The sequence below is a fragment of the Oncorhynchus tshawytscha genome, linkage group LG02 (genome assembly GCF_018296145.1).
Source record: "Oncorhynchus tshawytscha isolate Ot180627B linkage group LG02, Otsh_v2.0, whole genome shotgun sequence".
Lineage (NCBI taxonomy): Eukaryota > Metazoa > Chordata > Actinopteri > Salmoniformes > Salmonidae > Oncorhynchus > Oncorhynchus tshawytscha.
Window position 1 is genome coordinate 9,208,165 of NC_056430.1, and position 27,424 is coordinate 9,235,588.

The following is a 27,424-nucleotide window of genomic DNA, read 5'->3' on the forward strand; positions in this document are numbered from 1 at the left end:
CAACCCAGGAAGCTGTTCCTACCCCTAGCTACAAACCGACAACTCATGAAGCTGTTCCTACCCCTAGCTACAAACCTAGAACCCAGGAAGCTGTTCCTACCCGTAGCTACAAACCTACAACTCAGGAAGCTGCTCCTCCCTCTAGCTACAAACCTACAACTCAGGAAGCTGTTCCTCCCCCTAGCTACAAACCGACAACTCAGGAAGCCGTTCCTCCCCCTAGCTACAAACCTACAACTCAGGAAGCTGTTCCTACCTGTAGCTACAAGCTATAAAACTCAGGAAGCTGTTCCTACCCGTAGCTACAAACCTACAACTCAGGAAGCTGTTCCTCCCCCTAGCTACAAACCTACAACTCAGGAAGCTGTTCCTACCCATAGCTACAAACCTACAACCCAGGAAGCTGTTCCTCCCCCTAGTTACAAACCTACAACCCAGGAAGCTGTTCCTACCCCTAGCTACAAACCGACAACTCAGGAAGCTGTTCCTCCCCGTAGCTAGAGGTAGAGTAGACTATTAAAGGTGCACACTATGTAGGGAGTAGGGAGCCATTTGACTTTTTTAAAATATATTTTTTAAACTTTTATTTAACTAGGCAAGTCAGTTAAGAACAAATTCTTATTTTCAATGACGGCCTAGGAACAGTGGGTTAACTGCCTGTTCAGGGGCAGAAAGACAGATTTGTACCTTGTCAGCTCGGGGCTTTGAACTTGCAACCTTCCGGTTACTAGTCCAACACTAACCACTAGGCTACCATGCCGCCACATGTATTGGTAGATGTAGGTGTGTAGTCGGACAGGAAAACACTGGACCCTCCACTAGTTCACTACACCTATAGTCAACTCTAAAGCACTGTCTTAGAAAAAATACGTTTCTATCTTGAACATAAGGGTTCTTCAGACATCCCCATAGGAGAACCCCTTTTGGGTTCCATGTAGAACCCTTTCCATACCATAAGAGGGCTCTAAATGGAACTAAAAAGGGTTCTCCTACAGGGACAGTCTAAGTAGTGTACTAAAGTAGTGTACACTACCTGCTACTGTAGGCGATCCGGGTAGTGTACACTACCTGCTACTGTAGGCGATCCGGGTAGTGTACACTACCTGCTATTGAAGGCGATCCGGGTAGTGTACACTACCTGCTATTGAAGGCGATCCGGGTAGTGTACACTACCTGCTATTGAAGGCGATCCGGGTAGTGTACATTACCTGCTATTGAAGGCGATCCGGGTAGTGTACACTACCTGCTATTGAAGGCGATCCGGGTAGTGTACACTACCTGCTATTGAAGGCGATCCGGGTAGTGTACACTACCTGCTATTGAAGGCGATCCGGGTAGTGTACACTACCTGCTATTGAAGGCGATCCGGGTAGTGTACACTACCTGCTATTGAAGGCGATCCGGGTAGTGTACACTACCTGCTATTGAAGGCGATCCGGGTAGTGTACACTACCTGCTATTGAAGGCGATCCGGGTAGTGTACACTACCTGTTATTGAAGGTGTGCAGACCGGCTGGGACACACTGGACTCTCCACTGTCCGTTCTGGTCAGGGTAGAGGACAAACTTAATGGAGGTGTCCACGCTCAGCTCCTTCTCCAGGGAAAACAGGTGCTCCTTCCAGGGACAACCACCCTGAGAAAACACCACTATCTCGCCACTGGGGTCAACCTGGGGACGGACACAAATCAATCACATTTACTCAGGAATTCACTGGTCACAAAGTGCTTTGTAAACTTAAAACACGGGATCGATACCTATTGTGACGCACACACTGCATCAATCAATACCTACAATTTCATAACGTCTCACGCTAACACTTTGCATTAATATGTGTATTGTTACTACACTTAAACCTACGTGCGCGTTTGCGCCGTAACTAGGCGCGCGTTTACCCCGTAACTAGGCGCGCATTTACGCTGTAACTACGCGTGCATTTACACATATTTACACGTGTATCATACATGTCATTTGTTTTAACAGACAAAGTAGTTCTGGAGAGAAGCAACATGACAGGGGATGTCATCAGAACAGCACCACCCTGTCCGCTACCTAGTGAAAGTGAATATCTGCATGTCTACGGTAGGTACCTGCTTCCTCGTCTGTACAGCTCCCTCCACCACCACACGGGCAGGAAGCCAGGAGTTCTGGTAGAAGTCAATCCGGTCCAGGAACTCTGCTCCTACCATGCCCAGAGCCTTATGGAAGCCCTCCTAAAATACACAACATGAGACGACAGGAGGAGGAGGAGACGACAGGAGGAGACGACAGGAGGAGACGACAGGAGGGGACGACAGGAGGAGGAGGAGACGACATGAGGAGACGACAGGAGGAGACGACATGAGGAGACGACAGGAGGAGACGACACGACATGAGGAGACGACAGGAGGAGACGACAGGAGGAGGAGGAGACGACATGAGGAGACGACAGGAGGAGACGACATGACAGGAGGAGACGACATGAGGAGGAGACGACATGAGGAGACGACAGGAGGAGACGACATGAGGAGACGACAGGAGGAGACGACAGGAGGAGACGACAGGAGGAGACGACAGGAGGAGGAGGAGACGACATGAGGAGACGACAGGAGGAGGAGACATGAGGAGACGACATGAGGAGACGACAGGAGGAGACGACAGGAGGAGACGACATGGAGGAGGAGGAGACGACATGAGGAGACGACATGAGGAGGAGACGACATGAGGAGGAGACGACAGGAGGAGGAGGAGACGACATGAGGAGACGACAGGAGGAGAGCGACATGAGGAGACGACAGGAGGAGACGACATGAGGAGACGACATGAGGAGGAGACGACAGGAGGAGAGACGACAGGAGGAGACGACATGAGAGAGACGACATGAGGAGACGACAGGAGGACAGGAGGAGGAGACGACATGAGGAGACGACATGAGGAGACGACAGGAGGAGACGACATGAGGAGACGACATGAGGAGGGGGAGACGACGACATGAGGGGGAGACGACGACATGAGGGGGAGACGACGACATGAGGGGGAGACGACGACATGAGGGGGGAGACGACATGAGGGGAGACGACGACATGAGGGGGAGACGACGACATGAGGGGGGACGACATGAGGGGAGACGACGACATGAGGGGGGAGACGACATGAGGGGAGACATGATGAGGGGGAGACGACGACATGACGACGACATGAGGGGGAGACGACGACATGAGGGGGGAGACGACGACATGAGGGGGAGACGACATGAGGGGAGACGACGACATGAGGGGGAGACGACGACATGCGACGACATGGGGGGAGACGACGACATGAGGGGGAGACGACGACATGAGGGGGAGACGACGACATGAGGGGGAGACGACGACATGAGGGGAGACGACATGAGGGGGAGACGACATGAGGGGAGACGACATGAGGGGGAGACGACGACGACATGAGGGGGAGACGACATGAGGGGAGCGACATGAGGAGACGACATGAGGGAGACGACATGAGGGGGGACATGAGGGGAGACGACATGAGGGGGAGACGACATGAGGGGGAGACGACATGAGGGGGAGACGACATGAGGGGGAGACGACATGAGGGGGAGACGACATGAGGGGGAGACGACATGAGGAGGAGACGACATGAGGAGGAGACGACAGGAGGAGGAGACGACATCAGGAGATATCAGCAGTCTTGCAGCACATGAAGGACAGAACAACAGCTGCTAGAGTAAATACAGGATAGATAAACATTTTTCTACAAGGAAAACTAAAGGTCGCTAAAGGTCTCCCTCACTGGCTCACTCACTCAGTCTCTCCCTCACTGGCTCACTCACTCAGTCTCTCCCTCACTGGCTCACTCACTCAGTCTCTCCCTCACTGGCTCACTCACTCAGTCTCTCCCTCACTGGCTCACTCACCCAGTCTCTCCCTCACTGGCTCACTCACCCAGTCTCTCCCTCACTGGCTCACTCACCCAGTCTCTCCCTCACTGGCTCACTCACCCAGTCTCTCCCTCACTGGCTCACTCACCCAGTCTCTCCCTCACTGGCTCACTCACCCAGTCTCTCCCTCACTGGCTCACTCCACCCAGTCTCTCCCTCACTGGCTCACTCACCCAGTCTCTCCCTCACTGGCTCACTCACCCAGTCTCTCCCTCACTGGCTCACTCACCCAGTCTCTCCCTCACTGGGCTCACTCACCCAGTCTCTCCCTCACTGGCTCACTCACCCAGTCTCTCCCTCACTGGCTCACTCACCCAGTCTCTCCCTCACTGGCTCACTCACCCAGTCTCTCCCTCACTGGCTCACTCACCCAGTCTCTCCCTCACTGGCTCACTCACTCAGTCTCTCCCTCACTGGCTCACTCACCCAGTCTCTCCCTCACTGGCTCACTCACTCACTGGCTCACTCACTCAGTCTCTCCCTCACTGACCGACTCACTCCCTTTGTCAGTCTCAATCAGTCTCTCCCTCACTGACTGTTCTCACACACTCCTGCTGCCACTTACGGCACTGATGTGCACGCACACACACACACACACACACACACAGTCTCACTCAGTCTCTCCCTCACTGACTGACTGACTCACTCAGTCTCTCCCTCACTGACTGACTGACTCACTCAGTCAGTCTCTCCCTCCTCACTCACCCAGACTCCCTCACTGGCTCACTTTCACCCAGTCTCTCCCTCAGGCTCAGTCACCCAGTCTCTCCCTCACTGGCTCACTCACCCAGTCCTCCCTTGGTCAGTCTCACTGGCTCACTCACCCAGTCTCTCCCTCACTGGACTGTCTCCCTCACTGACCACTCACTCCCTTTGTCAGTCTGCCAGTCTCTCCCTCACTGACTGTTCTCACACACTCCTGCTGCCACTTACGGCACTGATGTGCAAGCACACACACACACACACACACACACACACACACACACACACGCTAGCGCAAACATAATAAAGCACGTGCAATGACGTCACACACACACACCACTAACATCACCACCGTAATGTCGTAGCATCTGGCTGAGCGTGTGGTACGTGTGTGAGTGTGAGCAGCTCAGAGTTTGGTGAGACAGGACGAGAAGGGCAGGAGGGAAAATATATAACTTTTTTTTTCAATCAAAAAGTGACAAGGTGACAATGGATTGGATCAGGAAATCACAGGGCCGTTGAGTAACGCAGCCTGTCACAATCCACAGTGCCTTTCCAGGGACGAATGAATAGAGCCGACCACCAGCCTCTCACAGAGTAATAAGTAAGTGCTCCTGGTCTGAGAAAGGTGTGGGAAATGGAGGAAAATGGATGGACAACGAGTTTATTCCCCCTCTGCCCTCCCCATTCCCTATCTGAGCCAGACGATAAGAGTTTATTCCCCCTCTGCCCTCCCCATTCCCCATCTGAGACAGACGATAAGAGTTTATTCCCCCTCTGCCCTCCCCATTCCCCATCTGAGCCAGACGATAAGAGTTTATTCCCCTTTATTCCACAGAGATATGTGGCAGGGTCTACAGTCAATCATGGATTACAAAAAGAAAACCAGCCCCATCACGGACCAGGATGTCTTTCTCCCAGGCAGACTAAATAACTTTTTTGCCCGCTTTGAGGACAATACAGTGCCACTGACACGGCCCGTAACTAAAACATGCTGACTCTCCTTCACTGCAGCCGACGTGAGGAAAACATTTAAACGTGTCAACCCTCGCAAGGCTGCAGGCCCAGATGGCATCCCCAGCCGCGCCCTCAGAGCATGCGCAGACCAGCTGGCTGGTGTGTTTACGGACATTTTCGATCAATCCCTATCCCAGTCTGTTGTTCCCACATGCTTCAAGAGGGCCACCATTGTTCCTGTTCCCAAGAAAGCTAAGGTAACTGAGCTAAACGACTACCGCCCCGTAGCACTCACTTCCGTCATCATGAAGTGCTTTGAGAGACTAGTCAAGGACCAAATCACCTCCACCCTACCTGACACCCTAGACCCACTCCAATTTGCTTACCGCCCAAATAGGTCCACAGACGATGCAATCTCAACCACACTGCACACTGCCCTAACCCATCTGGACAAGAGGAATACCTATGTGAGAATGCTGTTCATCGACTACAGCTCGGCATTTAACACCATAGTGCCCTCCAAGCTCGTCATCAAGCTCGAGGCCTACAGGGAGGAGGTGAGGGCCCTCGGAGTGTGGTGTCAGGAAAATAACCTCACACTCAACGTCAACAAAACTAAGGAGATGATTGTGGACTTCAGGAAACAGCAGAGGGAACACCCCCCCATCCACATCGATGGAATCTGTAGTGGAGAGGGTAGCAAGTTCAAATCAAATCAAATTTTATTTGTCACATACACATGGTTAGCAGATGTTAATGCGAGTGTAGCGAAATGCTTGTGCTTCTAGTTCCGACAATGCAGTAATAACGAACAAGTAATCTAACTAACAATTCCAAAAAAAACTACTGTCTTATACACAGTGTAAGGGGATAAAGAATATGTACATAAGGATATATGAATGAGTGATGGTACAGAGCAGCATAGGCAAGATACAGTAGATGATATCGAGTACAGTATATACATATGAGATGAGTATGTAAACCAAGTGGCATAGTTAAAGTGGCTAGTGATACATGTATTACATAAGGATGCAGTCGATGATATAGAGTACAGTATCTACGTATGCATATGAGATGAATAATGTAGGGTAAGTAACATTATATAAGGTAGCATTGTTTAAAGTGGCTAGTGATATATTTACATAATTTCCCATCAATTCCCATGATTAAAGTGGCTGGAGTAGAGTCAGTGTCATTGACAGTGTGTTGGCAGTAGCCACTCAATGTTAGTGGTGGCTGTTTAACAGTCTGATGGCCTTGAGATAGAAGCTGTTTTCAGTCTCTCGGTCCCAGCTTTGATGCACCTGTACTGACCTCGCCTTCTGGATGACAGCGGGGTGAACAGGCAGTGGCTCGGGTGGTTGATGTCCTTGATGATCTTTATGGCCTTCCTGTAGCATCGGGTGGTGTAGGTGTCCTGGAGGGCAGGTAGTTTGCCCCGGTGATGCGTTGTGCAGACCTCACTACCCTCTGGAGAGCCTTACGGTTGAGGGCGGTGCAGTTGCCATACCATGCGGTGATACAGCCCGCCAGGATGCTCTCGATTGTGCATCTGTAGAAGTTTGTGAGTGCTTTTGGTGACAAGCCGAATTTCTTCAGCCTCCTGAGGTTGAAGAGGCGCTGCTGCGCCTTCCTCACGATGCTGTCTGTGTGAGTGGACCAATTCAGTTTGTCTGTGATGTGTATGCCGGGAACTTAAAACTTGCTACCCTCTCCACTACTGTCCCATCGATGTGGATGGGGGGTGTTCCCTCTGCTGTTTCCTGAAGTCCACAATCATCTCCTTAGTTTTGTTGACGTTGAGTGTGAGGTTTTTTTCCTGACACCACACTCCGAGGGCCCTCACCTCCTCCCTGTAGGCCATCTCGTCGTTGTTGGTAATCAAGCCTACCACTGTTGTGTCGTCCGCAAACTTGATGATTGAGTTGGAGGCGTGCGTGGCCACGCAGTCGTGGGTGAACAGGGAGTACAGGAGAGGGCTCAGAACGCACCCTTGTGGGGCCCCAGTGTTGAGGATCAGCGGGGAGGAGATGTTGTTGCCTACCCTCACCACCTGGGGGAGGCCCGTCAGGAAGTCCAGTACCCAGTTGCACAGGGCGGGGTCGAGACCCAGGGTCTCGAGCTTGATGACGAGCTTGGAGGGTACTATGGTGTTGAATGCCGAGCTGTAGTCGATGAACAGCATTCTCACATAGGTATTCCTCTTGTCCAGATGGGTTAGGGCAGTGTGCAGTGTGGTTGAGATTGCATCGTCTGTGGACCTATTTGGGCGGTAAGCAAATTGGAGTGGGTCAAGGGTGTCAGGTAGGGTGGAGGTGATATGGTCCTTGACTAGTCTCTCAAAGCACTTCATGATGACGGATGTGAGTGCTACGGGGCGGTAGTCGTTTAGCTCAGTTACCTTAGCTTTCTTGGGAACAGGAACAATGGTGGCCCTCTTGAAGCATGTGGGAACAGCAGACTGGTATAGGGATTGGTTGAATATGTCCGTAAACACACCGGCCAGCTGGTCTGCGCATGCTCTGAGGGCGCGGCTGGGGATGCCGTCTGGGCCTGCAGCCTTGCGAGGGTTAACACGTTTAAATGTCTTACTTCGGCTGCAGTGAAGGAGAGACCGCATGTTTTCGTTGCAGGCCGTGTCAGTGGCACTGTATTGTCCTCAAAGCGGGCAAAAAAGTTATTTAGTCTGCCTGGGAGCAAGACATCCTGGTCCGTGACTGGGCTGGGTTTCTTCCTGTAGTCCGTGATTGACTGTAGACCCTGCCACATGCCTCTTGTGTCTGAGCCGTTGAATTGAGATTCTACTTTGTCTCTGTACTGGCGCTTAGCTTGTTTGATAGCCTTGCGGAGGGAATAGCTGCACTGTTTGTATTCAGTCATGTTACCAGACACCTTGCCCTGATTAAAAGCAGTGGTTCGCGCCTTCAGTTCCACACGAATGCTGCCATCAATCCACGGTTTCTGGTTAGGGAATGTTTTAATCGTTGCTATGGGAACGACATCTTCAACGCACGTTCTAATGAACTCGCACACCGAATCAGCGTATTCGTCAATGTTGTTGTCTGACGCAATACGAAACATCTCCCAGTCCACGTGATGGAAGCAGTCTTGGAGTGTGGAGTCAGCTTGGTCGGACCAGCGTTGGACAGACCTCAGCGTGGGAGCTTCTTGTTTTAGTTTCTGTCTGTAGGCAGGGATCAACAAAATGGAGTCGTGGTCAGCTTTTCCGAAAGGGGGGCGGGGCAGGGCCTTATATGCGTCGCGGAAGTTAGAGTAACAATGATCCAGGGTCTTTCCACCCCTGGTTGCGCAATCGATATGCTGATAAAATTTAGGGAGTCTTGTTTTCAGATTAGCCTTGTTAAAATCCCCAGCTACAATGAATGCAGCCTCCGGATAAATCGTTTCCAGTTTGCAGAGAGTTAAATAGAGTTCGTTCAGAGCCATCGATGTGTCTGCTTGGGGGGGATATATACGGCTGTGATTATAATCGAAGAGAATTCTCTTGGTAGATAATGCGGTCTACATTTGATTGTGAGGAATTCTAAATCAGGTGAACAGAAGGATTTGAGTTCCTGTATGTTTCTTTCATCACACCATGTCACGTTGGCCATAACTACCTGCCCCCCGCCCCTCTTCTTACCAGAAAGATGTTCGTTTCTGTCCGCGCGATGCGTGGAGAAACCCGCTGGCTGGACCGCTTCGGATTGCGTCTCTCCAGTTAGCCATGTTTCCGTGAAGCAAAGAACGTTACAGTCTCTGATGTCCCTCTGGAATGCTACCCTTGCTCGGATTTCATCAACCTTGTTGTCAAGAGACTGGACATTGGCAAGAAGAATGCTAGGGAGTGGTGCACGGTGTGCCCGTCTCCGGAGTCTGACCAGAAGACCGCCTCGTTTCCCTCTTTTTCGGAGTCGTTTTTTTGGGTCACTGCATGTAATCCACTCCGTTACACTGGTTGTAAGGCAGAACACAGGATCCGCATCGCGAAAAACATATTCTTGGTCGTACTGATGGTGAGTTGACGCTGATCTTATATTCAGTAGTTCTTCTCGGCTGTATGTAATGAAACCTAAGATGACCTGGGGTACTAGTGTAAGAAATAACACGTACAAAAAAACAAAAACTGCATAGTTTCCTAGGAATAGTTAAAGTGGCGGCCATCTCTGTCGGCGCCGGAAGTACATTCGTAGTACAAGTTTTAAGTTCCTCGGCGTTCACATCACAGACAAACTGAATTGGTCCACTCACACAGACAGCATTGTGAAAAGTGGCTGCAGTAGAGTCTTCAACCTCAGGAGGCTGAAGAAATTCGAGCTTGTCACCAAAAGCACTCACAAACTTCTACAGATGCACAGATCGAGAGCATCTTGTCGGGCTGTATCACCACCTGGTACGGCAACTGCTCCGCCCACAACCGTAAGGCTCTCCAGAGGGTAGTGAGGTCTGCACAACGCATCACCGGGGCAAACTACCTGCCCTCCAGGACACCTACACCACCCGATGTCACAGGAAGGCCATAAAGATCATCAAGGACAACAACCACCATAAGGGAGTAGTTTTGGAGCCACTGCCTGTTCACCCCGCTATCTTTATGTCAGAAGGCGAGGTCAGTACAGGTGCATCAAAGCTGGGACCGAGAGACTGAAAAACAGCTTCTATCTCAAGGCCATCAGACTGTTAAACAGCCACCACTAACATTGAGTGGCTGCATTATGCCAGGACACACTGACTCAACTCCAGCCACTTTAATAATGGGAATTGATGGGAAATGATGTAAAATATATCACTAGCCACTTTAAACAATGCTACCTAATATAATGTTTACATACCCTACATTATTCATGTCATATGTATACGTATATACTGTACTCTATATCATCTACTGCATCTTTATGTAATACATGTATCACTAGCCACTTTAACTATGCCACTTTGTTTACATACTCATCTCATATGTATAGTCACTGCACTCAATACCATCTACTGTATCTAAGTCACTGAGGGATGCCGCTCTGTACCATCACTCATTCATATATCTTTATGTACATATTCTTTATCCCCTTACACTTGTGTCTATAAGGTAGTAGTTTTGGAATTGTTAGCTAGATTACTTGTTGGTTATTACTGCATTGTCGGAACTAGAAGCACAAGCATTTCGCTACACTCGCATTAACATCTGCTAACCATGTGTATGTGACAAATACAATTTGATTTGAGGGAGAGGGGGTAATGTATAACCTTTACATTATGTCAGGATATGTCACTGAGGGAGAGAGGGTAATGTATAACCTTGACGTTATGTCAGGATAAGTCACTGAGGGAGAGAGGGTAATGTATAACCTTGACATTATGTCAGGATAAGTCACTGAGGGAGAGAGGGTAATGTATAACCTTTACATTATGTCAGGATAAGTCACTGAGGGAGAGAGGGTAATGTATAACCTTTACATTATGTCAGGATAAGTCACTGAGGGAGAGAGGGTAATGTATAACCTTTACATTATGTCAGGATAAGTCACTGAGGGAGAGAGGGTAATGTATAACCTTTACATTATGTCAGGATAAGTCACTGAGGGAGAGAGGGTAATGTATAACCTTTACATTATGTCAGGATAAGTCACTGAGGGAGAGAGGGTAATGTATAACCTTTACATTATGTCAGGATAAGTCACTGAGGGAGAGAGGGTAATGTATAACCTTTACATTATGTCAGGATAAGTCACTGAGGGAGAGAGGGTAATGTATAACCTTTACATTATGTCAGGATAAGTCACTGAGGGAGAGAGGGTAATGTATAACCTTTACATTATGTCAGGATAAGTCACTGAGGGAGAGAGGGTAATGTATAACCTTTACATTATGTCAGGATAAGTCACTGAGGGAGAGAGGGTAATGTATAACCTTTACATTATGTCAGGATAAGTCACTGAGGGAGAGAGGGTAATGTATAACCTTTACATTATGTCAGGATAAGTCACTGAGGGAGAGAGGGTAATGTATAACCTTTACATTATGTCAGGATAAGTCACTGAGGGAGAGAGGGTAATGTATAACCTTTACATTATGTCAGGGATCCTATTGAAATATTGAGTGCCTGGAAGCGATTACGTGTGGAAGGCATTGACAAGGGGAGAGAGCTTTGGATTAGGCATCAAGGGGGTTGAGGTCAGGTCACCTTAAGGGAGGAAGAATGGTTTAACCCTATCACTTCCTCTTCCTGTCGAACCATAACAGATGTCAGGGTTGGAGAGAAGGAGGAGTGCATTTAACTGGAGTTTATATACTGTGCTGGTGGAAACACGTTTTGTCTAATGTATTGATCCTCTGGGAAGAATAAACTTGGTTAAGCTTTCCTAATGTCCGTTGAGTTTATTACTCTGAGAATTAGAACCTAACAAAACAAACCCAACCGCATGATGATGACGGTGGCGGTGGTGTGTGTGTGGTGGTGGTGTGTGTGTGGTGGTGGTGGTGGTGGTATACCGAGAAGGTACGTTTTCCCCCTGTCAGATTCAGAAGTATCGACTCAGGAAGAAGAGACTCATTCAACCAGACAGCCTGGTAGGGCCTTAAAATTATTCAGAAACACTGGCAGAGCTCAAATCTTGACATCTCTGAGCTTGTCTGGCGCCGGTTGGACGCCACACCAAAGTGTTAACAGGGGACTATATTAATAGTCTCACACACACACACACACACACACACACACACACACACACACACACACAGCTGTACTGACTGAAGCCTGGTCTTTCAGCCCTTTTAATAGGTTATACTTCCACACACACGGCACGCCACACATTGACTGACCTCGGTGTCCTGGCTCTTGCTGTTCCAGCGTGGGTTAAGGTGTCCGACGCGGGCGCTGAGAGTGGTAGAGACAGCGTAGCGAGCCTCTCCGTCATACTGGGAGATCCCGTTGTCCACAGCATCCACCTCCTCCACCAAGTTCTCATACAGCTACAGAGAGAACAGAGAACAGAACATCCACCTAGTTCTCATACAGAGAACGTTACATCCACCTAGTTCTCATACAGAGAACGTTACATCCACCTAGTTCTCATACAGAGAACATAACATCCACCTAGTTCTCATACAGAGAACGTTACATCCACCTAGTTCTCATACAGAGAACATTACATCCACCTAGTTCTCATACAGAAAACGTTACATCCACCTAGTTCTCATACAGAGAACATTACATCCACCTAGTTCTCATACAGAGAACATTACATCCACCTAGTTCTCATACAGCTACAGAGAACAGAGAACGTTACATCCACCTAGTTCTCATACAGCTACAGAGAACAGAGAACATTACATCCACCTAGTTCTCATACAGCTACAGAGAACAGAGAACATGGCAGAGAGGTTATCAATAGGGACGGAGCCCCCCCCCCACCACCACAGTCTCACCTTATCATAGAGCACCTCCAGCTGTCTGTCTCCTTCATTCAGGGAGGTGAGCTGAGACAGGACCCTCCGGCCAAAATGAAGGTAGACCAAACCGGCCGAGCTCAACTTGGTCACCCAGGGCTTCTCTGGACACAGGCTGTGGAACGTCTCAGAGAAGGTCCTGGATAAGCAGAGAGCAGCACACATGAATATGTTATGTCTCCATCTTGTAGAAATATCCCCCTCCCCTTTCCATGCATAATCTACCACCTCTATGATTATACTAATCCCATGTTTATGGACCATCAGATACTTGGACACGGGCTGCTGAATGTGCCCTAAACATCCTGGACACGGGCTGCTGAATGTGCCCCTAAACATCCTGAACACGGGCTGCTGAATGTGCCCTAAACATCCTGGACACGGGCTACTGAATGTGCCCTAAACGTCCTGGACACAGGCTACTGAATGTGCCCTAAACGTCCTGGACACAGGCTGCTGAATGTGCCCTAAACGTCCTGGACACAGGCTGCTGAATGTGCCCCTAAACATCCTGGACACGGGCTGCTGAATGTGCCCTAAACATCCTGGACACAGGCTGCTGAATGTGCCCCTAAACATCCTGGACACAGGCTGCTGAATGTGCCCCTAAATGTCCTGGACACGGGCTGCTGAATGTGCCCTAAACATCCTGGACACAGGCTGCTGAATGTGCCCCTAAACGTCCTGGACACAGGCTGCTGAATGTGCCCCTAAACGTCCTGGACACGGGCTGCTGAATGTGCCCTAAACATCCTGGACACAGGCTGCTGAATGTGCCCTAAACGTCCTGGACACAGGCTGCTGAATGTGCCCCTAAACGTCCTGGACACAGGCTGCTGAATGTGCCCTAAACATCCTGGACACAGGCTGCTGAATGTGCCCTTAAATGTCCTGGACACGGGCTGCTGAATGTGCCCTAAACATCCTGGACACAGGCTGCTGAATGTGCCCCTAAACGTCCTGGACACGGGCTGCTGAATGTGCCCTAAACATCCTGGACACAGGCTGCTGAATGTGCCCTTAAACGTCCTGGACACAGGCTGCTGAATGTGCCCCAAACGTCCTGGACACGGGCTGCTGAATGTGCCCCTAAACGTCCTGGACACAGGCTGCTGAATGTGCCCCTAAACGTCCTGGACACGGGCTACTGAATGTGCCCCTAAACGTCCTGGACACAGGCTACTGAATGTGCCCTAAACGTCCTGGACACAGGCTACTGAATGTACCCCTAAACGTCCTGGACACGGGCTACTGAATGTGCCCCTAAACGTCCTGGACACAGGCTACTGAATGTGCCCCTAAACGTCCTGGACACAGGCTGCTGAATGTGCCCCTAAACGTCCTGGACAGAGAGCAGCACACCCACCTATCACTCACTCTGTCTCGTTCAAATTCTAAAGCTTTATTCTATTCTAAAGCAGATCGCCCATCATTTACAAAGACTTATCTAAACTCTAAAGCTTTATTGTCCATCAACTTTATACAAGACAGACAAGTGTTTATTTGGCTTGAGGCGAGTCTCCTCTAACACAACCATTCTTGGTTTCAGCAGAATAACAGCAGGATGTGATGTCTGTCTTTAAAAACTGTCTGGGTGCTCATTGAAAACAGTTTATCAGGTGGTGAACGGCAGGATGTGACCTCGGTCTTTAAAGACTGGCTGGAGGATAACAGCAGGATGTGACCTCGGTCTTTAAAGACTGTCTGGGTGCTCATTGAAAACAGTATCAGGTGAACGGCAGGATGTGACCTCGGTCTTTAAAAACTGTCTGGATGCTCATTGAAAACAGTATCAGGTGGTGAAAGGCAGGAAAATGATTATATCTGTTCCATCTATGACAAATGAATTAGTGTCATTTAAAACGTAAAGCAGTAGTCTACTTGTTAAATAGTTTTGCTGTTGGTGATTGTACTGATCATATCCGAGTTTATGTTCACGTAACATTAACTAGAGGTAGCCTAGATGTGTTATCAACCGAGGAAGCATCCTTCTGCTTCTTCCAAAAAAATAGGTTAATAGACTATTTAAAATCCAATTTAAATCAATGTGGTTCATTTAAAAAAGAGACATAAAAATGAGATCAACAGATTAGATTGATAATACGACTCTAGAGTCTTGTCAATACAGACTGATCAGAACAGGAACAACAGAACACACAAATGAAATCAGAACGATCCCCACCAGGGACTCTGGACGCCTGCGGCTGGCTACCTAGAGCAAGACAGTGCTTTCAGCAAAGGCTAAGTGTAAATGAAAAATAACATTTCAGTCAAAATTCAAAACAAATGAACACTCCTTGGCTTTCAGTGATATGTCTCTACACAAGTGTTGCCTTTCATTTTTAGTAGGCCAGTTGATAATGTCATTCAGTTGATAATGTCATTCAGTTGATAATGTCATTCAGTTGATAATGTCAATCAACTCTACCCAGGGAGGTGTCTACTGAGCGTGTGAGGAGATGAGTGCCTCACAACAGGGGGGCCTGCAGTGGTCATTTAATTCTGGCTTAATTGAGACAACGGTAACGTGACAAATGGCACCCTATTCCCTACAGTGCACTTATGGGCCCTTAGCACTATGGGCTCTGGTCTAAAGTAGTGCACTATATAGGGAATAGGGCTCTGGCCTAAAGTAGTGTACTATATAGGGAATAGGGCTCTGGTCTAAAGTAGTGCACTATATAGGGAATAGGGCTCTGGCCTAAAGTAGTGTACTATATAGGGAATAGTGCTCTGGTCTAAAGTAGTGCACTATATAGGGAATAGGGCTCTGGTCTAAAGTAGTGTACTATATAGGGAATAGGGCTCTGGTCTAAAGTAGTGCAATATATAGGGAATAGGGCTCTGGCCTAAAGTAGTGCACTATATAAGAAATAGGGCTTTAACATAAAGTAGTGCACTATATAGGGAATAGGGTGCCATTAGTGCCACTTCTAGCCCCGCTGCCCGCTGAGCGCCAAGCGTCAGATACTGGAGTGGCATGCTGTGTGGCACACGGTCGATAACTAGCAACGGAATCCCTGCATCAATTATACAGAGATGGCAGTTAAATATGGACAAAAAGAGAAGGACACAGTGGAGCAATCAATCACCCGCCTGTCTGTCAGTCTGACACAAATGTATTTCTATCCAAATGTTACATAATCATGTGACCTACTGAACGTAACAGACGTGTATGAAGCTTGGTGTTCTGCATTTGCCATGTTTTTACCTGTTGCCATGTTGCTGCCATGTTGTTACCATGTTGTTACCATGTTGTTACAGGTTACCATGCTGTTACCATGTTGTTACAGGTTACCATGTTGTTACCATGTTGTTACCATGTTGTTGCCATGTTGTTACAGGTTCCCATGCTGTTACCATGTTGTTACCATGTTGTTACCATGTTGTTACCATGTTGTTACAGGTTCCCATGCTGTTACCATGTTGTTACCATGTTGTTACAGGTTCCCATGCTGTTACCATGTTGTTACCATGTTGTTACCATGTTGTTACCATGTTGTTACCATGTTGTTACAGGTTCCCATGCTGTTACCATGTTGTTACCATGCTGTTACCATGGTGTTACAGGTTCCCATGTTGTTGCCATGTTGTTACAGGTTCCCATGCTGTTACCATGTTACAGGTTACCATGTTGTTACAGGTTCCCATGCTGTTACCATGTTACAGGTTACCATGTTGTTACAGGTTACCATGCTGTTGCCATGTTACAGGTTACCATGCTGTTACCATGTTGTTACCATGTTGTTACAGGTTCCCATGCTGTTACCATGTTGTTACCATGTTGTTACAGGTTACCATGCTGTTGCCATGTTACAGGTTACCATGCTGTTACCATGTTGTTGCCATGTTGTTACAGGTTCCCATGTTGTTACCATGTTGTTACAGGTTCCCATGTTGTTACCATGTTGTTACCGGTTCCCATGTTGTTACCATGTTGTTACAGGTTCCCATGTTGTTACCATGTTGTTACAGGTTACCATGTTGTTACCATGTTGTTACCGGTTCCCATGTTGTTACCATGTTGTTACCGGTTCCCATGTTGTTACCATGTTGTTACAGGTTACCATGTTGTTACCATGTTGTTACAGGTTCCCATGTTGTTACCATGTTGTTACAGGTTACCATGCTGTTGCCATGTTGTTACAGGTTCCCATGCTGTTGCCATGTTGTTACCATGTTGTTACAGGTTCCCATGTTGTTACCATGCTGTTGCCATGTTGTTACAGGTTCCCATGTTGTTACCATGTTGTTACCATGTTGTTACAGGTTCCCATGTTGTTACCATGTTATTACAGGTTCCCATGCTGTTACCATGTTGTTACAGGTTACCATGTTGTTACCATGTTGCTGCCATGTTGTTACCATTTTGTTACAGGTTCCCATGTTGTTGCCATGTTGTTACAGGTTCCCATGTTGTTGCCATGTTGTTACAGGTTCCCATGCTGTTACCATGTTGTTACCATGTTGTTACCATGTTGTTGCCATGTTGTTACAGGTTCCCATGCTGTTACCATGCTGTTACCATGTTGTTACCATGTTGTTCCCATGTTGTTACCATGTTGTTACAGGTTACCATGTTGTTACCATGTTGTTACCATGTTGTTACCATGTTGTTACCATGTTGTTACAGGTTCCCATGCCGTTGCCATGTTGTTTCAGGTTCCCATGCTGTTACCATGGTGTTACCATGTTGTTACCGGTTCCCATGCTGTTACCATGCTGTTGCCATGTTGTTACAGGTTCCCATGTTGTTCCCATGTTGTTACAGGTTCCCATGCTGTTGCCATGTTGTTACAGGTTACCATGCTGTTGCCATGTTACAGGTTACCATGCTGTTACCATGGTGTTACCATGATGTTACAGGTTCCCATGCTGTTACCATGTTACAGGTTACCATGATGTTACAGGTTCCCATGCTGTTACCATGTTACAGGTTACCATGATGTTACAGGTTCCCATGCTGTTGCCATGTTGTTACAGGTTACCATGCTGTTGCCATGTTACAGGTTACCATGCTGTTACCATGTTGTTGCCATGTTGTTACAGGTTCCCATGTTGTTGCCATGTTGTTACAGGTTCCCATGTTGTTACCATGTTGTTACAGGTTCCCATGTTGTTACCGGTTCCCATGTTGTTACCATGTTGTTACAGGTTCCCATGTTGTTACCATGTTGTTACAGGTTCCCATGTTGTTACCATGTTGTTACAGGTTACCATGTTGTTACCATGTTGTTACAGGTTCCCATGCTGTTGCCATGTTGTTACAGGTTCCCATGTTGTTACCATGTTGTTACCATGTTGTTACAGGTTCCCATGTTGTTCCCATGTTGTTACCATGTTGTTACAGGTTCCCATGTTGTTACCATGTTGTTACAGGTTCCCATGTTGTTGCCATGTTGTTACCATGTTGTTACAGGTTCCCATGTTGTTACCATGCTGTTGCCATGTTGTTACAGGTTCCCATGCTGTTGCCATGTTGTTACCATGTTGTTACAGGTTCCCATGTCGTTACCATGCTGTTGCCATGTTGTTACAGGTTCCCATGTTGTTACCATGTTGTTACCATGTTGTTACAGGTTCCCATGTTGTTACCATGTTGTTTCAGGTTACCATGTTGTTGCCATGTTGTTACCATGTTTTTACAGGTTCCCATGCTGTTACCATGTTGTTACAGGTTCCCATGCTGTTGCCATGTTGTTCCCATAAACCCATCCCCACCCCTTGTCCTTATGCCCTCTGCCTAAAACAGGCTTACTTTGATTTTTGCGGTGCCAGAGGGCCTGGGTGTTGCTATGCGGGATGGGTCAGAATCGATACAGTAGAGTATCGCCATATTATTGACGATATTATATTGATTATATGACTCCATGTATCAATTATTTTGTTTAAAAAGCTAGTTGTTTTTGCTAGATAGTCAACATTAGCTAGCGCCACCTAAGATAGCAGCTAGAGATAAAATCAGGAGGGAAGGAGGGAGGAGGAGGGAAGGGAGGGGAGGGAAGGGGAGGCGGGGAGGGAGGGGAGGGAAGGATGGGATAGGGGAGGGAGGGGAAGGGAGGGGGGGGAGGAGGGAAGGGGAGGGAAGGGAGGGAGGGGGAGGGAAGGGGAGGCGGGGAGGGAGGGGGAGGAGGAGGGAAGGAAGGGATAGGGGAGGGAGGGAAGGGAGGGGGAGGGGGAGGAGGGAAGGAGGGGAGGAGGGAAGCGAGGGGGGAGAAGGGAAGGGAGGGAGGGGGAGGAGGGAAGGGAGGGAGGGGGAGGAGGGAAGAAAGGGATAGGGAGGGAGGGGGAGGAGGGAAGGAAGGGATAGGGAGGGAGGGGAAGGGAGGGAGGGGAAGGGAGGGAGGGGGAGGAGGGAAGGGAGGAGGAGGAGGGAAGGGAGGAGGGAGGGGGAGGAGGGAAGGGAGGAGGGGGAGAATGATGGAGAAGCTTAGTTCTCTCTCCTACCTGCTGGGGGGGAAAAACCTCTGGCATTTCCATACCAATCAGTAGACAGACAGGTAATTGACTGATAAATCATTAATGTGATGACAAGATTTAGCCACATAAAAAATACTCTCTTATATGCGACGTCAGTGTGCCTTCTATAAATTCACATCTCTGCAATCATGTTGCTCTAAGACTACAGCTTGTGGTTGGTATCAGTCAGTATGTAATACTGGAGCGTACCGTTACTCCTCAAGGGCCAAGGACACGATGTTCTTTTCAGAGGTAGACCGGCCCTGGCAGACAAAACATCTAAATACTCCATCTACACGTGAATCCATTGTCAAATTGCGATACGGTTCTAGAAACAAATAGCTCTTTACTTTCATATCAAAATCATTTCAAACGTAAAATACAAAACTTACAGTTTTAACCGGTTTTATCTCAGTTGCAGTCGACAGTATTTTTTCACTGACAACACTTTTCTGACGGCGGTTTTCCGTTACACACAGGTGTGGTCTTCTTCTTACATAAACATAAACAAGCACAGGGGGCAGGTAGCCGGGGCTGGGGAAAGTAGCCGGGCCTGGGGCAGGTAGCCGGGCCTGGGGCAGGTAGCCGGGGCTGGGGCAGGTAGCCGGGGCTGGGGCAGGTAGCCGGGGCAGGTAGCCGGGGCTGGGGCAGGTAGCCGGGCCTGGGGCAGGTAGCCGGGCTGGTAGCCGGGGCTGGTAGCCGGGGCTGGTAGCCGGGGCAGGGCAGGGCAGCCGGGGCAGGCAGCCAGGGCAGGTAGCCGGGCTGGGGCAGGTAGCCGGGGCTGGGGAAGGTAGCAGGGTAGCAGGCAGCAGGGGGCAGGTAGCCGGGGCTGGGGAAGGTAGCCAGGGCAGGTAGCCAGGGCAGGTAGCCGGGGCAGGTAGCCGGGGCTGGGGTAGGTAGCCGGGGCTGGGGCAGGTAGCCGGGGCTGGGGCAGGTAGCCGGGGTAGGTAGCCTAGTGGTTAGAGTGTTGGGCCAGTAACCGAAAGGTTGCTGGATCGAATTCCCGAGCTGACAAGGTAAAAGTCTGTCGTTCAAATCAAATCAAATCAAGGCAGTTAACCCACTGTCCCCCACTGTCCCCCGGTAGGCCGTCATTGTAAATAAGAATTTGTTCTTAACTGACTTGTCTAGTTAAATAAAATATTAATTTAAATAAACTCCCCCGTAAAGAAGCCTTCGTCCAATGATTAGTTCCACTGTACCTCTGATGATGGTCATATAGATGCTTCTTGGGGTCAAACTCTCCTCCCACATCCACCACGATGTCACACTTGGCGAGCTCTGCAGGGTCCCGAGTTCTGACGATCTCAGCATCCTGAAAAAAATAGGAAATTCAGCAGAAATTTCTAAAATATCATTCATGTCCAATACATTAGGTGCTGTGCAATCGTTCTATCCGAGCGTGCACGGTGCACCGGCTGGGTGGAGTTGGAAAAAAAAATCCGCCGGACCGGCGAGCTAAAAAGGAATGCACCCACGAATATTCAGCGTCTTATCGTGGCGAGGGCGGACCATGTGGTTTAATGAAATTCAATCTGTTTGAACGTTATGCATTTGGGGCGTTATGCAATGCTGACCTGGCTGAGCTTATGCCATAAGTGCAGTAGCTAGCTGGCTTTAGAATATACTAAAGTTAACTAGCTAGCGAACTCTTGTCTTTGCCGGGGTGGAAGAAACGTTGAATCGTGCATTAATATTAACCATATAGTTTCCTGCAAAATATGAACAAATCAATGTTATGCACCTTGTACTCCGGGAGCTGGTGAAGGAAGAAACAGGCTAGCACTTCATCACAATGAAATGTCCCGTTATGGGTTCCGATTCTTTTACCAGACATGTTTTCTGTGCAGAGTCGCTTGGGTTGGTGTGACATGTATCTTCTTTCTGCAACTGGTATACTGTCCCTAACCGGTATATTTCTATAAACACTAGTAAACACTGAAGTTCGGAAAGTGAATTTCAACAGGTTCGGTGCTAACATGAAGTTAGCTGCTTACACACGCTGCTGAAGATAATGAGGCGGACTGTAATTTCAGACGGACTGGCGACATGCCGGATATGGCGTATAGCTTCTTCTTCTTTGGAGTTTAACGGCGGTTGGCATCCAATATGTTGCACTATCGGCCCCAACTGGACTATAATATAAATCCATTGTACTTTGTGATGCAAAAGGGGAAAACAAAAGAGTTGAATATCGTATACCCAAATACTTCTCTGCAGCTGCCACCACAACATCTATTTGCTGTGATTTACATTCCATTTCTGTGGTACAGTTGATAACCATTGCTATGAACGCTAAGAAGCCAACCTTACTGAAGCAAACATCACTCGTTGGTCTATTTCTCTGTGCTGGCACAGATGTATTACCCACAGCGATCCTCTCAGGATCCTTGACCCTTGACCCATCCTCCTCTACTTTCTTCCCTGCCTCAGCATACGACACCTTCTGCACTACTCTGACTCTAGACACCTGAAAAGGCCTCTCTCTCACCGGACACTTCTGATCCCCAGCAACATGGGCACCCCTACAGTTGACACACACAACTGTATCCACCAAAACTACACAATCCTCTGTCCCATGCCCTCCTGCACACTCCCCACATATTGGAGTCTCCCTCTTACACATGACTGCAACATGACCATCAACGTTGCACCTGAAACAGCACAGTTGATTCTGCACAAAAGCTTTAACAGGAAAACTGATATCCTAACATGACTTTGTCTGGTAGAGTCTCTGACTCAAAATTCAAAAAGGACTGACAGTGTCTCCTCTGTATCACCACACTCACCACCGTGTCTGAACGGTGGGCATCACAAACACCAGGAATATTCACCTTCAATCGCTTCGCCTCCACACTTAACACTACCCCCATTTCTTTCATACAGCATATCTAAGCATCCAGTGTGGATTTTGTCCTGTTTCTGACATACATACAGTATGTTGTCATTATATATATTTTTTAAGTTGCACTAAATTCACTGAAATTCTTATGTTGTCTATTGTGGACTTTATTCAGCCAACTGTAGTCATTCAGCTTTGACAGAGCTGATCCATCTGCGCTCGAGAAAGGCAGAATGGGTTGTTTCCTCTTATCTATTGTAGGCTACTCTGATGAGTTCCCTTTGGTATAGATAATAACCATCAGTCTATATGAGTTCCCTTTGGTACAGATAATAACCATCAGCCTATATGAGTTGTATGTCAACATGTTTATAACCATCATTAGTCTATATGAGTTGTATGTCAACATGTTTATAACCATCAGTCTATATGAGTTGTATGTCAACATGTTTATAACCATCATTAGTCTATATGAGTTGTATGTCAACATGTTTATAACCATCATCAGTCTATATGAGTTGTATGTCAACATGTTTATAACCATCATTAGTCTATATGAGTTGTATGTCAACATGGTTGCTGTGGATGCAGAGACTGAGATTACAGCGTAGGGTAGAAAAGTGTCCATGTACCACTGCCCTGGTCAAAGGTCAAAGGTGGTACACTATCTAGGTAAATAGGGTACCAGGTCAGACACAACCACTGTGTCAGCCTCAGTATTATGCTACTATCTAGGGGACGAGCAGTCCCAAGCCAAGATGCAATATTAAATCTGATATTGGTGGTTCATCCCCTCTGAGTCATTGAAGTTATGGAAATACAAGCATTTGGACTGTTTGAGAAAGATAGAGAGAGAAATAAAAAACGTATGAGCATCAGTTGTTTCGGACTATAGAGGCGGAATTTGTGAACGTTTGTAATGAGAAGGTAATTCATCATGAACAATGATTTGGCATGTTCTTGTCATCGTTTGACAGTTATGTAAAACTAGTGAAATGTCGACACCTAGTGGAGTGTGCACGTCATCGCGTCACTTCAATTCACAGAAATGCGTTCTGTCGTGCTATTGGTTTAGGATGCTGTTACGGATTCGCTCACGTGAGGTCAAAATAAAAACAACTACCTCTATACAAAATTACATGTCTTTGGGGGGAATGAATGAATGAATATAAACACATTTTTAAAAATCCCTAATTCGAGCAACGTTGATGTTGGAAACAAACATGAATGAGAGAGATCATACAGGAGAGACCACTCAATCTGGTGTGCATGTGTATCCTATTTCAGCACCAGGAAGAGGGGACAGCTCCCTCCCCCACTCTCTCCCAGCTCTCCTTCACGAGCTCTCAGGTTTACAGCGATAACATAATTAGCCAGATGGGACCCCTCGCTCGTACACAGACTCAGATAGAACCAAAACGCACCAAGAGGGGGGGTACGCTACACTCAATGCTCCCGTGTTTAAACGCGTCTCAAACGGAGAATAGGATTTAGGACCTGCCCTGTCCTTTCATTGACGAACACGTAATAAACAATCAAAGCAGTTCGCTACCGAGCCGTAGAACACAGACAGACGGTAGGTTTCCTTATCCGTTATACGATTGCACAGGAAATGATCAGGGCGCTGTCAAGTGCCATGTACCTGTCTGTTCCTTGTGTGCTACCTTTGCCCTCATGACAGTTATTTGATCCATATGTTTGTTATTGCATGGGTGATTTTGGGCGAAGGATATTTACTGATGGTTGTCATTATGTTGTTGATTATTGTGTTTGTGTGTCAGACTCAGAATTCTGTAGACTATTGATTTAGATATTTCAGTGGACCATGAATTGCAGCGTACAACACGGGTCGATCCAATTTTGCATCGTTCTAAGACCCTCGTGATCACCCTCCTGTGCCAGTGCCTTACATGGAAATGGCACTTTACATTTTTTTTTATATCTGACTAAAAATGAAATGTTTATATTCTAAGCTTTTTTTTAATGTCATTTTGCCATGACAGTTTGGGGTGGCAGTAGGCATTCACATGCCAATTGTCAACAGTTGAAACGACAGTCAGTCAGTCAGTCAGTCAGTCAGTCAGTCACAGCATACAACACAGTATCTAGCCTAGTGCCTTGTGCTTTTGTAGCCTACACGCGGATTGTTGAAATTCAATACTCTCTGCCTGCCACTTTTATTCTGGACAAAGGACAATGCACTGAGATGGCTATCTCTCTGACCATTAATCCCCATGATAGGAGCCTAGCCTAATCATATTGTTCTGCAGTATCACATTATACGGTTAGGGGGCGCTCTAGCGTCACTATAGCCAATGTCAGGCCCTACTGCATCAGCCGTATATCATCCACTTTATGATTTTTTCCCCCAATGGCATCCTATCCTCTATGTAATGCATTACTTTTAACCAGAGGTCATGGCCAAAAAGTAAAGCACTATATAGGAAAAGCTGCCATTTGGGACAGACTTGTTATGTTGGCAAGCCAAGACAAGGTTCTCCACCTCTCAGGGTAATGAACTCGATATTTATTGATTGGGAGTTCCATTTTCTTGAGTGCTATAAACTATAGAGTTTCACTCGTTAGCCCTTCAAATCCTTAAAACCCACCGCCGACAGACATCCCTGCCTGGCTGCCATCAGCGTGTTTTATGGTAATCAATTTGACATCCTGGCTTTTGGTAGTATTTTTTTTTTTAATGCAAGTAGCATGTTGAATCACTTTGCCCTTACAACAAGGGATCAGTATTGTTGTACTGGATGACTGAAGCACTGTAAACAATTATCAATTTTTATGAACCTGAAAGTGATAAGAAATCATTTTGATTTGTAATTGGGGTAGGCTCATTATGGAGTGCTATTGAAAATGTTCATCCAATTTATTGAGTTAACTGATTTGGGCCAAATGTAAAACATTTTTTGGAAGCTTCAACGTTGTATCTTACATTTCAAGGCCATGGATAGAGAATGTTGTGTTACAGTACACTGGTCATTGGCAAAACTTTACTGCACTGCATGTTTGAGGTGTTAGACAATGGTATTGGGGAATTATGCTGAAATATCAGATCCAAATTCTTCTGCAGTGAGAGATTATACTATCACAGAGTAGAGAACAACATTTATACAATCAACATTAAAGATTATGAGCGTGAGTACAGCGGATTGGCTGATGATTACATCATATCTCTAAGAACATCTTTACTAAATGGTTTGTCTTCTGTCAGTCTGGCTTATGGATTTAACTATTTCATCTGTCTGGCCTTTATACCCAACAACTGTCACTTTCCCCACTGGTCTCACTATCAAAACGTAGCATTGCTTTTCCACTGGTCTCACTATCAAAACGTAGCATTGCTTTTCCACTGGTCTCACTATCAAAACGTAGCATTGCTTTTCCACTGGTCTCACTATCAAAACGTAGCATTGCTTTTCCACTGGTCTCACTATCAAAACGTAGCATTGCTTTTCCACTGGTCTCACTATCAAAACATAGTATTAGTTTTCCACTGGTCTCACTATCAAAACGTAGCATTGCTTTAGTGGGAGAAAGAAAGAGAATCAGACAGTGTTTGTTAGAGAAATATTTTAAGAGAGATTTTGCTCTCACATCTTAAGCCTTGAAGTACAATTCTTCCCCAAAACACCCTTACTTCTTCCAAAATATACACTTACTTCTTCCCCAAAAAAACTTTACTTCTTCCCAAAACACCCCTACTTTTATCCAAAACACCCTTCTTCCCAAAACATCCCTACTTTTATCCAAAACACCCTTCTTCCCAAAACATCCCTAGTTTTTCCCAAAACACCCTTACCTTTCCATCAAACACCCTTCTGTCTTCCACAAAACACCTCTACTTCTTCCCAAAACCCTATTGCTTCTTCCCAAAACACCCTTAATTCTCCCCCTAACACCCTTAGAAAGTCCCCAAAGCACCCTTACTTCATCCCCCCCAAAAACGTACCTCTTCCCCAAAACACCCTAACTTCTTCCCAAAATACCCATACTTATTGTCCCAAACACCGTTACTTCTTCCCAAAACACCCTTACTTTTCCCCTTAACACCCTTACAACATCCTCAAAATACCCTTACTCCATCCCCCCAAAAAACGTACTTCTTCCCAAAAACACAATTACTTCTCCCGAAAACACCTTGTCTTCCCCAAAACATCCTTACTTCTTCCACAAAACCCCCTTGCTTCTTCCCAAAACACCTTATTTTTTCCCAAAACACCCTAACATCTTCCCCAAAACAGCATTACCTCTTCCCAAAACCCCCTTACTTCTTCGCCAAAGCACCTGTACTTTTTCCCAAAACACCCTTACCTCTTCCTGAAAACACCCTTACTACTTCCCCAAACAACCTTACTTCTTCCCAAAATGTCCTTACTTCTTCCCCAAAACACACTTACTTCTCACCAAAACATCTTTAATTTTTCACCAAAACAACCTTACTTCCTCCCCAAAACACCCTTACTTCCTCCCCAAAACACCCTTACTTCTTCCCAAAATACCATTACTTTTCCCGCAAAACACCTTCACTCCATCCCCCAAACACCCTTCACTTCTTTCCCAAAACACCCTTACTTCTTTACAAAACACCTTACGTTTCCCCCAAGACACCATTACTTCTTCCCCAAAGCACATTACTTTTTACTCAAAACACCTTGTCTTCCTCGAAACAGTTTTACTTCTTCCCCAAACACCCTTACATCTTCCTCAAAACATCTCTACATCTTCCTCAAAACATCTCTACATCTTCCTCAAAACATCTCTACTTCTTCCTCAAAACATCTCTACTTCTTCCTCAAAACATCTCTACTTCTTCCTCAAAACATCTCTACTTCTTCCTCAAAACATCTCTACATCTTCCTCAAAACATCTCTACTTTCCTCAAAACATCTCTACTTCTTCCTCAAAACATCTCTACTTCTTCCTCAAACCATCTCTACATCTTCCTCAAAACATCTCTACATCTTCCTCAAAACATCTCTACTTCTTCCTCAAAACATCTCTACATCTTCCTCAAAACATCTCTACTTCTTCCTCAAAACATCTCTACTTTTTCCTCAAAACATCTCTACATCTTCCTCAAAACATCTCTACTTC

At 47.0% G+C, this 27,424-nt stretch overlaps 1 protein-coding gene across 1 annotated transcript in view; it reads right to left on the reverse strand.

Annotated features, from left to right (window-relative positions):
- The window catches only part of myg1 (myg1 exonuclease), a 34,823-nt gene extending 13,297 nt beyond the window's left edge, over window positions 1-21,526 (reverse strand). Inside the window, exons 1-6 of the mRNA XM_042330007.1 lie at window positions 21,221-21,526; window positions 20,679-20,791; window positions 12,997-13,156; window positions 12,391-12,540; window positions 2,090-2,212; window positions 1,489-1,670 (exon numbers count right to left, since the gene is read on the reverse strand). Coding sequence (XP_042185941.1) covers window positions 1,489-1,670; window positions 2,090-2,212; window positions 12,391-12,540; window positions 12,997-13,156; window positions 20,679-20,791; window positions 21,221-21,457 — 965 coding nt within the window. The 5' untranslated portion in view covers window positions 21,458-21,526. The remainder of the gene's footprint in view (window positions 1-1,488; window positions 1,671-2,089; window positions 2,213-12,390; window positions 12,541-12,996; window positions 13,157-20,678; window positions 20,792-21,220) is intronic.
- Window positions 21,527-27,424: the final 5,898 nt, after the last annotated feature.